Here is a 13,168-nt window from a genome sequence, read left to right as displayed (position 1 = left end):
TCTCAGAATGGCTGGGCAGAAGGACAGAAGAACCTGGGTCCCTAATGTCATCTGGGAAATGTCCTGCCAGCCCTGGGTTGCTTACCTCTGTACTTTTCATTTTCTGAGAAAAAAGGACACTCACATTTATTTAGGCCACTCTGTTCCATGTAGTCAAACTCAATCCCTAACTGACACACATAGAATCCTGTAACATACTGAGGAATTAGCCAAATTCACGTCAGAAAAAAACAGAAGTTTTAAAGAGTTACACCAGGTATTACAGAGAGCTGGAAGTATTTAGCAAGTTTACTCAGCCCAACTGCCACAGAGATGCACACATGGGCTGCCTAGACCCAAGTCACACTAATCAGTCAGGACCCACTTTCTCTGGAGTCAGGAGCATGCCTACAAAAGTTTCTTAACACCAAAGCCCAACAGTTACAAATGATCTATTGGTTTAGGTCCCAAGTTAAAAGCTATTTGCCATTTGTGTCAACTTCAGTTTCTCTCAATTCTAGCATTCAGTGATTCTATGACAAAATTATAGCTCTCAAAATGGCGAAAATGAGGTGAATAAAAAGCTTTCTACACATAACAGATAACTCATAGGACCTAATTATACAACACTGGAAAAGACTGAAATACTACAAACCTATCAGTTACTTAATAAAATTATAATATGTAAAAAACAAAAAGCAACTCTTGATAGCATTGGTAAATGAGTAATTATATCATGTCATTGAGAACCAGGATTTTCAGGGAGAAAAGAGCTAAAGATATAAAACTGATGAAGTTAAGTAAAACTCTGAGCTCTGAATTTGATAAAATAAGATTGGCCACAAATTGATAATTGGTTGAAGCTGAGTGATGGGAATTTGTTACATTAGCCCTGCTATTTGAAATGTTCTTTTCCTTTCTTTTTAGTTTTGAGATGGAGTCTTGCCCTGTCGCCAGGCTGGAGTGCAGTGGCGCAATCTCAGCTCACTGCAACCTCTGCCCCCCGGGTTCAAGTGATTCTCCTGCCTCAGCCTCCCGAGTAGCTGGGACTACAGGCGCATGCCACCATGCCCAGCTAATTTTTGTATTTTTAGTAGAGACGGGGTTTCACCATGTTGGCCAGGAGGGTCTTGATCTCTTGACCTCATGATCAGCCCGCCTCAGCCTCCCAGAGTGCTGGGATTACAGGAGTGAGCCACTGCACCTGGCCAAAATTTTCTGTTAATATAAAAGATGTATTAGTATTTTTAAAAGCACCTTCTTTTTTTTTATTTCAAGACAGGGTCTTGCTCTATCGCCCAGGCTGGAGTACAGTGGTGCAATCACAGCTCACTGCAGTCTCGACTGCCTGGGCTCAAGTGATCCTCCCACTTCAGCCTCTCAAGTAACTAGGACTACATGCAGCACATGACCCCATGCCTGATTTATATATATATATATATATATATATATATATATATAATTTTTTTTTTTTTTTTTTTTTGAGACGGAGTCTTGCTCTGTCGCCAGGCTGAAGTGCAGTGGTGCGATCCTGGCTTACTGCAAACTCCACCTCCTGGGTTCAAGCGATTCTCCTGCCTCAGCCTCCCGAGTAGCTGGGACTACAGGCGTGTGCCACCATGCCCAGCTAATTTTTGTATTTTTAGTAGAGATGGGGTTTTATCATGTTGGCCAGGATGGCCTCGATCTCCTGACCTTGTGATCTGCCCGCCTCAGCCTCCCAAAGTGCTGGAATTACAGGCATGAGCCACTGCGCCCAGCCTTATTTCTTATTTTTTGTAGAGACGAGGTTTCACTATGTTGCCTAGGCTGGTCTCAAACTCCTGGGCTCAGGTGATCCGCCCAAAGTGCTGGGATTATATGCGTGAGCCACCATGCCTGGCCTAAAAGGACCTTCTTCTCAAAAGTAAGAAATATGTCTTCTTAGTGGTTTTAGTTTATCTGCATTTCCATTTTCAAAAAGAAAATATACAGATAAAATAATGGACTCAAATGTCAAATTTAGAAACTCAAAATATATTGCTCAATGTAACGAAATCTCACCTCTGAAAAACAGTGGAAGGCATCTCTGCTACATTCTCAAATTTTCAAGTTAAAATGGACCAAAGCTGAAGTCATTTCAGTGCTTCAAAGCTGCATCCTCTGGCCCGTGACCACACACACAAGTGATTTAACTGTGAGTCATGGTCTCGACCTAGCCCAGCATTTCTATTCTTACCAGTTTGAGGGTGGGTTAAAATAAACAACCTTCCTAATAATAAATCTGGCATTCAATGCAGGAAGATAAAACCTGCCACCGAAATGCCTCAAATCAATGCCATTGTACAAGCTGCAGTTGGTATTCCCTTGTCTTCATGTAGCTGTGTATGTTTAACCTAACATTTAACAGAAATGATAAAAAAAAAATAGGTATCTGTTTTTTCTGTACAAAACCCCACAAATCACCAAAGTTAGACTTCATTCCTCCAGAATCTATTTTAGTAAGCTTTCAAGAAACCTGGTATCTTGAACCCTCAATTCTCTAACTTTTCCCCTATTGATAACAGACACTGAGTGAAGACTTCTATAAACTGAGAAAACAAAGTTTTGAGATAGGTAATGATAGGAGTATATACATTCAATCGTACCCAACCTAATGAAGTCTTAAACACTGGAGGAAGAAACAAAATAAAATAAAAACCTGGTGGCAGATACCATGATGTAGTCTCTTATACACTGAACTCTGCATTCAAAATATTAAGATTTGGAAGTATTTTTAAAACAGGCTCTTTAAAGTTATTTTACCTGAAAGGATTCATATGCCAGTACAGTGCAACTGCTTAAGATTATTTAAATATATAAACTCTTATTATGGTATTTATATGGAACTTTTGTTATAAGGGTTGGGAAGTAGGTACCTACTATTTATGAAGGTAATAGCTTTAATTAAAGATCAATCATCTTACTTGCTTCAGCTTTCACTTTGTCCATTTCAGCAAGCAACGCCACTTCTCGATCCATTAAACTAGGAAAAGATGACAAAGGAATAAAAGGTTTGATCAGAAACTCAAATACAAAATTAGCACATTATTAATAGTAGAGAAAGACCGGTGAGTTTGTTTGCTAAAAGCATACTAAAAAATAATATCGTATGGACCACATAAAAATTCTGATGTCTTACTCTCAACAAAGAATATTTTAAGATTTTCCCATAAATAAACTAAATAGACCCAATTTCCTTTTATATTGCAATACTGGTACATTGCAGCAGTACACCAATTGCTAGAAGTCTAAGAGTTGAGAACCAGCAGATGGCAGTGGCAAGCTACAAAACACATTTTTTAGTAAGCTGTGCTAAAGCAAAAGTCCGTGTGGAAATTACTTACTTAACCATGTATGTACTCACATACGTTTTTTTCTGTTTTTTTTGAGACGGAGTCTCACTGTCTTCTAGGCTGGAGTGCAGTGGCATGATCTTGGCTCACTGCAAGCTCCACCTCCCGGGTTTATGCCATTCTCCTGCCTCAGCCTCCTGAGTAGCTCGGACTACAGGTGCCCGCCACCACGCCCAGCTATCTTTTTTGTATTTTTAGTAGAGACGGGGTTTCACCGTGTCAGCCAGGATGGTCTCGATCTCCTGACCTCGTGACCCGCCCACCTCGGCCTCCCAAAGTGCTGAGATTACAGGCATGAGCCACCACGCCCGGCCTGTACTCATACTTTTTATATTTATATTTTGGTCTATAAAATTTGATGGCTTTGCATCTAATTAATTTTTACCAAGCAATATCCCCACTAGGACATAGTAAATTTATCCATGATTAGGACCTGTGTATCTTCAACAGTTGACCATGGTTGCACCAAGTCCACTTACATTTTAGTACTTAGAATGAAAAGTAGTCAAAAGATAGACATATAGTGTGCTAGTTTCTGAGAAACATATAATAGTAATGAGGAAGTATGGAATTACAGATTTCTGGTAGGCTTTTTACAGAAAAAGAACATTAAACAGGCAATTAGAATTTTTTCCACTGCAAACATAAATGGTTTATAGGCACATAAAGCTTTTCCATGTTGTTATAAAAGAGCCCACAGCCTTCAATGTATAAGGAGACAGTAGTACCCTAGTATTCAACCTCTGGATGAAAGTAATTTTCCGTACCATATCGGTTTTGCTTTGTGGTGGCAAAAAGAAAAAAAATCTAGAATTTTAATACTTGCACAAACATGGAATGTTCTAACTTTCTTCAAATTTGGAGTTCATTCTGATTTCTCCTTTTGAAGGGGAATATAACTGCAGGGTAAATAAAAGTTCCACTCTTGTTTCTGGTTGTAATCACACACACACACACACACACACACACACACACACACACACACACACACACACACACACACACACACACACACACACACACACACACACACACACACACACACACACACACACACACACACACACACACACACACACACTTTCTCGCTCTCTCTAATTCAATTTAGCTCAATACACAGTTATGTTAGCACAAAGTAGTTAATGTGGAGACTACGGTGTGAGACACACAAAAATGTCTAAGGCAGGGTCATTTCCTCAAGGAGCAAATCTTTTATAGGGAAGTGCCAGAGAACACAGGTTTGATAATCGTTATGCATGATGTTAATAAACAGACTTGTAACTAAACAAATTTGGTTGGCATATTAATCCAAAAGCATCAAACTGGAGAGAAGATACAATTATTGTGGGGTAGCAACACTTTGCTAAGAAAGCATTTCCCAAACCTTGGCAATATTTTGCTCCAAGAACTCTAGCAGCATTGGAATACCTAAAAGACAAAACAAAAGCACAACTGAGACAGGAGCTGCCAGGCCTACAGTTTGACATTACCTCTCTTCTGTTGCCAAATCACCTTAAGATGCAGACACTGTGTCCATCAGATGACAAATCCTTTTTCTCTGACAAAGCTTGTAAAATATTTATTAAAAGACTACAGCAAACAAGTAAGCCTTCTGCAGCTTACAATCTTTACTATGAGAAGTAGAATGTCAGATGACACTTTTAGCAAGGTCTGCATCAACACAATCAGACTTTTTTGTGGCAATTTGTGCTAGTACATTCTAATAGCATTTTTTTTCCCCCTGTGAGAATGACTAGTGTTCATTTAAATAAACTTTGTTTTTTGATTAACTCAGTGGTGATCACAAGAAATTCATAGGACAGTGCATGGACAACCATATAACCCCTCCATTTAAAAAAAAACTAGCTTATAATATATCCATCTACCATGTACCCACAAAAATTAAAATTAAAATACATATATTAGCTTATGTTTTCATGCCAAAAAACAATGAAAAGCAGTAAGAACTTCTGTTTCTTTTTGTTTGTTGTCATGTTGCCATCTATTGATAACATCTAGTGAAAGGTCCTATGATGTCAGCCCAGGGTTAAACAAGAGAATCTACTAGTTAACTGATGCTGATATATTTCTCAGAGAAAAGGTTGATCAGCATTTATAATTTTCCATTAAAATTTTTACATCTTTAAAATACAAAAATGAATGTCAAAATTTAATAGTAAATTTCTTATTAAAAGCACATCAAAAAAGTAAATTATATAATGTCATTATAGTTGTAAAGAAGAATGACCTATTTTTAGGTTATTTATGCTAAAGCACTTAGGGGTGACATGTCATCTACATCTGCAAATTCCAAATGGTTCCACCAAAATATTATATACACACACAGCAAATACACTGTCATTGTACCATCCTTTCAACTTTTCTATATATCTGAAAGTTTTCATAATAAAAAGTTAGTGAAATGTTGGCATCACAAAATAAATGGAGAAGGTGGGAAGAGTTCAAAGTGGAAAGTAGGTTAGGTGTAAGGATAACAACATAGGCATTTTTTACAATTAAAAACAATAATCTATTGTAACACAACTTTTAACACAGAAACTTAAGCTAAAGTTTTCCATCTGTTTCTGAGCTAAACAATGGTCCCAGTATGTATGTGTGGCCAAGAGGTTCAAAAGTACCTGTGGTGTGAGGTAATGGTTTTTAGATGCCAGAAAGGCAAGCAATGAGTCCTCCCAGAGAGTGATGAAAGGCTCATTCAGACTCTCTATTACCTTGCTCACTCCAATACCTCAGGGTACTAAGCTTCCCTCAAGGCTTTCTTGAATGGAAATATGCCATAATAAGCACCAAGCATCTGGCAGACTGGATTCTAAAATTGCTAATGAAATTCAGCTAAATATTGCTGGGAACCTGTTTGGAACAACACTAGTTCTTACTAAGCCTGGGCCTTATTCAGTGTTGAGAATTTCCATATCCTTTCTTCAATCATGAAAGATAGATTTGGATGACTGCTCCCTGCTACTAAAGAAAAAGACTGGTAACTAAATGTTCTATATTTCCTTCCTTCCTTTTCAGGACTTCCTTACCATGTTCACATTTGCTCAACTTATTCTATAAGATGAGGGTTTTTTTGGTTGTTGTTTTGTTTTGTTTTTTTTTTTGAGATGGAGTCTTGCTCTGGAGTGCAATAGCATGATCTTGGCTCATGGCAACCTCTGCCTCCTGGGTTCAAGTGATTCTTCTGCCTCAGCCTCCCGAGTAGCTGGGACTATGGGCATGTGGCACCATGCCCAGCTAATTTTTCTATTTTTAGCAGAGATGGGTTTTTGGCATGTTGCCAGGCTGGTCTCAAACTCCTGGCTTCAAGTAATCTGCCTGCCTGGGATTACAGGCATGAGCCACTGCACCCAGCCAATTTATTCTAAAGCTTTTGCATAATTTAATTGCTCAGAATAGTTGTTACTGAAGCATCCCCATTCACATCTCTAACACAAATTGTGTCCATCATTTGAAGCAAGTCCTATAATTAATATACAGATATCTAACATGCAGTTAGAGATTCTAGCTCTTGCCTTCAATAATTCATTGGTACCAAAAAATTGTTAATTATTTGTTTATGACTGTTGCATTGGAAAAATAATATTAAAATGGAAACGCAACTCTTGACAATTCCACAGGTCAATTATTTCAAGGGATGATACTCAAAACCATTCAATAATATTGTCAGAAAACATTTGTATTCAATTTTATTTGCTCAAAACCTAGAATCTTTTTTTTTTTTTTTTTGAGACAGGGTCTCACTGTCGCCCAGGCTGGAGTACAGTGGCACCATCAAGACTCACTGCCAACTTCCGCCTCCTGGGCTCAAGCAATCATCCCGCCTCAGCCCTCTAAGTAGCTGGGACTACAAGCACGAGCTACCACGCCCAGCTAATTTTTTACATTTTTTGTAGAGATGGGGGTTTCACCATGTTGCCCAGGCTGGTCTCGAACTCCTGAGATCAAGCGACCCATCCACATCAGCCTCCCAAAGTACTAGGATTACAGGCATGAGCCGCTGTACCTGGACAATTTTTTTTTTTTTAAGACAGGGTCTTGCTCTGTCACCCAGGCTGGAATGCAGTGGTGTAATCATAGCTCACTGCATCCTTGACCTCCTGGGCTCAAGCAATCCTCCTGCTCAGCTTCCTAAGTAGCTAGGATTAAAGGTGCATGCTACCACACTTGGCTAATTAAAAAAAAAAGAAAAAAAAAATTACAGAGGCAGGGGTCTCACTATGTTGCCCAGGCTGGTCTTGAACTCCTGGTTTCAAGTGATTGTCTCGCCTTGGTCTCCCAAAGTGCTGGGATTATAGGTATGAGCCACCATAAATGGCCTTAAAACCCATTCATTCTAATTCCACTAACCAACCAAGCAAAAATTCAAGCAAAGCCAATGCAGACGCCTTTTTTTCTTTGAAGATGGTTTCCTCTTTCCATATAAAATAACCAAAAAAGAGAATTGCCAATAGTTTTTTTCCTTCCTTTTTTATTTTTTTGAGTCTTGCTCTGTCGCCCAGGCTGGAGTGCAGTGACGCGATCTTGGCTCACTGCAACCTCCGCCTCCAGGGTTCAAGCGATTCTTGTGCCTCAGCCTCCCGGGTAGCTGGGATTACAGGTGTGCACCACTCATGCCTGGCTAATTTTTGTATTTTTAGTAGAGACAGGTTTCATCATGTTGCCCAGGCTGGTCTTGAACTCCTGACCTCAAGCAATCCACCCACCTCAGCCTCCCCAAAAGGCCAGGCGCAGTGACTCACGCCTATAATCACAGCATTCTGGGAGGCCAAGGCCGGAGGATCACTTGAGGCCAGGAGTTCGAGACCAGCCTGGCCAATATGATGAAACCCTGTCTCTACTAGAAGTACAAAAATGTGGCGTGCGCCTGTAATCCCAACTGCATGGGAGACTCAGGCAGGAGAATCGCTTGAACCCAAGAGGCAGGGGTTGCAGTGAGCCGAGATCGTGCCACTGCACTCCAGCCTCAGTGACACAGCGAGACTCTGTCTCAAAAAAAAACCAAACAAACAAAAAAATAAGTTAGAATGTGAACATAAGCCACGGTTCTCATGTGACAGGCTTTCAATGGAGTAACCTTTCTTTCTGTTCTTTTCCAATGGTCAAAAGCACTTCAGTTATATGCTAATCCAGGAGATCATGTGACTCAATGATATTTTATAATCTGCTTAAGGAAAAAGAACCAGTAACAATCTGTATTGCTAAGGAGTATGTTGTTCAAGTTTTTTTGTTTTTTTGAAACAGTCTCACTCTGTTGCCCAGGCCAGAGTGCAGTGGCATGATCTCGGCTCACTGCAACCTCTGCGTCCCCGGTTCAAGCAATTTTTCTGTCTCAGCCTCCCAAGTAGTGGGGACTACAGGTGCACGCCACCACGCCTGGCTAATTTTTGTATTTTTAGGAGAAACGGGGTTTCACCTTGTTGGTCAGGCTGGTCTCAAACTCCTGACCTCAGGTGATCCACCCGCCTTGGCCTCCCAAAGTGCTGAGATTACAGGCGTGAGCTACCGCGCCTGGCCTCAAGTTTTTAGTTGGTTACAAAAAAAAAAAAGGTTGAGCCAGGGCCAGGCACAGTGGCTCATGCCTGCTATCCCAGCACTTGGGGAGGTCGAGGCAGGAGGATCACTTGAGCCCAGGAGGTCGAGACCAGACTGGGTAACACAGTGGGATCTTGTCTCTCCAAAAACATAAAAATTAAAATAAAACAAAATAAAAATGGCTGGGGTGTTAAGCCCCCTTAGTGAGTGGCTGACCAGATCCTCATTTGAAACTGTGATTTTGGCTGGGCATGGTGGCTCATGCCTGTAATCCCAGTACTTTGGGAGGCCGAGGCAGGCGGATCACCTGAGGTCAGAAGTTTGAGACCAGCCTAGCCAACATGGTGAAACCTTGTCTCTACTAAAAATACAACAATTAGCCGGGTGTAGTGGCACATGCCTGTAATCCCAGCTACTCGGGAGGGTGAGACAGGAGAATCGCTTGAACTCGGGAGGCAGAGGTAGCAGTGAACCGATATTGCGCCACTACATTCCGGCCTGGGAGACAGAACGAGACCCAGTCTAAAAAAAAAAAAAAAAAAAAAGAAACTGGAATTATGACACCAATGTCTAAAAGCTCCAGAAACCAGAAAAAGGTGAAAACGTGTGGCGTAGGAAGGTAAACACTGCAGAATAAAGCAAACAGGAATACCTGGTAAGAAAGAAAACAAAAGAATGGTGTAGTGGAAAAGCATCTTTGGGTAAAATATTTTTGTGCCCATCTTTCTCACCTACAACATGAACGTAATACCACAAGTGATAATGTTATATAGATTAGAAGCACTGTACATAAAAGTTTCTGACATACAATAAAAGCTTAGTAAGTGAGCTCAGTAAACAGTGGCAGCAATTATTATTTTAATTCCTGTATTCATCTTGATTTCTCAGTTTCAGCAGAATATCTCTTTAGTAAAATGCAATCATATTAACTGGTAAATCATTATACATTCCAGATTCACTGTAAAGAAATTATTAAATAAACAGGTACACACACTAACACAGTGTAGGCAGTTATGAAGTGATGAATCAAACTAATTTTCCTTTATTTATTATTTTTATTATTATTATACTTTCAGTTTTAGGGTACATGTGCACAATGTGCAGGTTAGTTACATATGTATACATGTGCCATGCTGGTGTGCTGCACCCATTAACTCGTCATTTAGCATTAGGTATATCTCCTAATGCTGTCCCTCCCCTCTTCCCCCACCCCACAACAGTCCCCAGAGTGTGATGTTCCCCTTCCTGTGTCCATGTGTTCTCATTGTTCAATTTCCATCTATGAGTGACAACATGCGGTGTTTGCTTTTTTGTTCTTGCGATAGTTTACTGAGAATGATGATTTCCAATTTCATCCATGTCCCTACAAAGGACATGAACTCATCATTTTTTATGGCTGCATAGTATTCCATGGTGTATATATGCCACATTTTCTTAATCCAGTCTATCATTGTTGTACATTTGGGTTGGTTCCAAGTCTTTGCTATTGTGAATAGTGCCGCAATAAACATATGTGTGCATGTGTCTTTATAGCAGCATGATTTATAGTACTTTGGGTATATACCCAGTAATGGGATGGCTGGGTCGAATGGTATTTCTAGTTCTAGATCCCTGAGGAATCGCCACACTGACTTCCACAATGGTTGAACTAGTTTCCAGTCCCACCAACAGTGTAAAAGTGTTCCTATTTCTCCACATCCTCTCCAGCACCTGTTGTTTCCTGACTTTTTAATGATTGCCATTCTAACTGGTGTGAGATGGTATCTCATTGTGGTTTTGATTTGCATTTCTCTGATGGCCAGTGATGATGAACATTTTTTGATGTGTCTTTTGGCTGCATAAATGTCTTCTTTTGAGAAGTGTCTGTTCATATCCTTTGCCCACTTTTTGATGGGGTTGGAATCAAACTAATTTTAAGTGAAAATATCACATTGAAATTACACTCTCACTGCAATTACAACTATTCAAGAATATGTATGAATATACATAAGGAACACAAGGGAATGCAGAAAATAAAAATTACTTATGTGTTAAGGTGGTAGAATTTTGAGTTTTACTTATATCTAATAAAACGATTATAATTATGGGCAATATAGTAAAAATAAGAGGGAATAATGAAATCTTTAAAAAAAGGAAAAACAAAATTCAGATCCCTCCATCAAATGCTCTCATTATACCTCAGCCTCTGACTTCACCCCTCGCTACTTTCACTATTGCCCCATAGCAACAGCTAGACTGTGTGTGGTCCCTACGTGTCCCTTCTATGCCTCTGCTCATATCTCTGAAATGCAGTGTTCCACCCCAACCTTTCCGCCAGTGTAAATACCATGCTTTTTACATGGCTTGATAATGATTTATTTCCCCGAAGAAATATTTTCTAATTAACCCCACCCCACAGTGACCCTGCCTTTAATCTTAAAACCTTTCCCGCTACTCTGATCTGACCTGAAGAATACCAGAATCACAAGGCACTACAAGTTGTGACTTAAGAATAATAGTGATTTAGGACATTCTGAATCACAAAATCAAAAGAACATTGGATATTCAGATGGAGTATTCTTATAGTTTTACTTTATTGAACTTAAAAAATACTTTCATAGGCTCAGCCTAAATCCTGGTGCTTCTCATCCTAACCTGTTTCATAATGACTAAGTTCCTTAGTCCCTAATTTCTCCTACATTGGGGTTTCTCTGTTACATAGCCTTTAAGCTGAAGAGGAAACAATACAGATGCTCCTCGGCTTACAATGGGGTTATGTCCCAATAAACCCACTGTAAATCGAAATTTTTTTTTTTTTCTTTAAAGAGACAGGGTCTTGCTCTGTCACCCAGGGTGGGAGTACAGTGGCACAATCATGGCCCACTACAGCCTCCACTTCCTGGGCTCAAGCGATCCTCTTCAGTAGCTGGACTATGGACACGTGTCATTGCGCCCAGTTAATTTTGTTACTTTATGTAAAGATGGGATCTCATTATGTTGCCTAGGCTGGTCTTGAACTCCTGGACTCAAGTAATCCTCCTGCCTTGGCCTCTGATATGGTTTGGCTGTATCCCCACCCAAATCTCACCTTCAACTGTAATAATCCCCAAGTGTCAAGGGTGGGGCCAGGTGAAGATAACTGAATCATAGGGGTGGTTCCCCCATACTGTTGTTGTGGTAGTAAGTCTCAAAAGATCTGATGGTTTTATAAATGAGAGTCCCCTTGCACAAGCTCTCTTGGCTGCCACCATGTAAGATGTGACTTTGCTCCTCCTTTGCCTTCAGCCATGATTGTGAGGCCTTCCCAGCCATGTAGAACTGTGAGTCAATTAAACCTCTTTCCTTGATAAATTACCCAGTCTCGAGTATGTCTTTATTAGCAGCGTTGAGAACAGACGAATACAGCCTCCCAAAGTGCTGGGACTACAGGCATGTGCAAATATCTTAAGTTGATAATGCATTTAATATACCTAACCTATTGAATATCAAAGCTTAGCCTAGCCTACCTTAAACGTGCTCAGAACATTTATATTAGTCTGCAGTTGGGCAAAGTCATCTAACACACCTATTTTATAATGAAGTGCTGAATATCTGATGTAATTTATTAAACACTACACTGAAAGTGAAAAATAAAATGGTTGTATGGGTATACAAAGTACGCTTTCTACTGAATGTGTATCACCTTCATACCATCATAAAGTCAGAAAATTGTTAAGTTGAACCATCATAAGTAGGGAACTGTCTGTAATATGACATGTACCAACAGTCTCTAGCCTTGCCAAGCTTTAGTGGGGAAGTGGGCCATCAATGAGGTATGAGACGAAAATCATAGGTTAATGAGTCTGAATACATACATTCAAATATTGGATCTGCAACTTATGTTAGGCAAATTGCTTAACCTAAGACATACATTTATTTTCAGTAAAACAGAATTAACAATACCTACTTTTTGGAAAAGAAATCAGGATTAAAAAAATCCAATAATATAACTGAACATGTTCAGTAAAATATTCTTCATATGTTATTACCGGTTGAGCATTCCTAATCCAAAATGCTTCAAAAGCTGTACTTTTTTGAGCACTGACATGACACTGAAAGAAAATACTCATTGGAGCAGTTTAGATTTTGAATTTTTAGATTAGGGATGCTCAACTAGTTTCTGCAGACATTCCAAAATCTGAAAAAAATAAAAATAAAAAACCTAAAACATTTCTAGTCCTAAGCATTTCAGATAAGGGATACTCAACCTGTAATTATTTTCACAGATGGTTAGAGTTAAATTT

At 39.6% G+C, this 13,168-nt stretch overlaps 1 protein-coding gene across 2 annotated transcripts in view; it reads right to left on the bottom strand.

Annotated features, from left to right (window-relative positions):
• Positions 1-13,168, bottom strand: part of SPATS2 (spermatogenesis associated serine rich 2) — a 165,231-nt gene that overhangs the window by 9,811 nt on the left and 142,252 nt on the right. For both annotated transcript variants that reach the window (XM_054445490.2, XM_054445488.2), the window contains one exon: positions 2,925-2,983. In XM_054445490.2, the coding sequence (XP_054301465.1) occupies positions 2,925-2,983 (59 nt within the window). The remainder of the gene's footprint in view (positions 1-2,924; positions 2,984-13,168) is intronic.

Source organism: Pongo pygmaeus, chromosome 10, assembly GCF_028885625.2.
Source record: "Pongo pygmaeus isolate AG05252 chromosome 10, NHGRI_mPonPyg2-v2.0_pri, whole genome shotgun sequence".
Classification (NCBI taxonomy): domain Eukaryota; kingdom Metazoa; phylum Chordata; class Mammalia; order Primates; family Hominidae; genus Pongo; species Pongo pygmaeus.
This window is presented reverse-complemented; position numbering and strand designations above follow the sequence as displayed.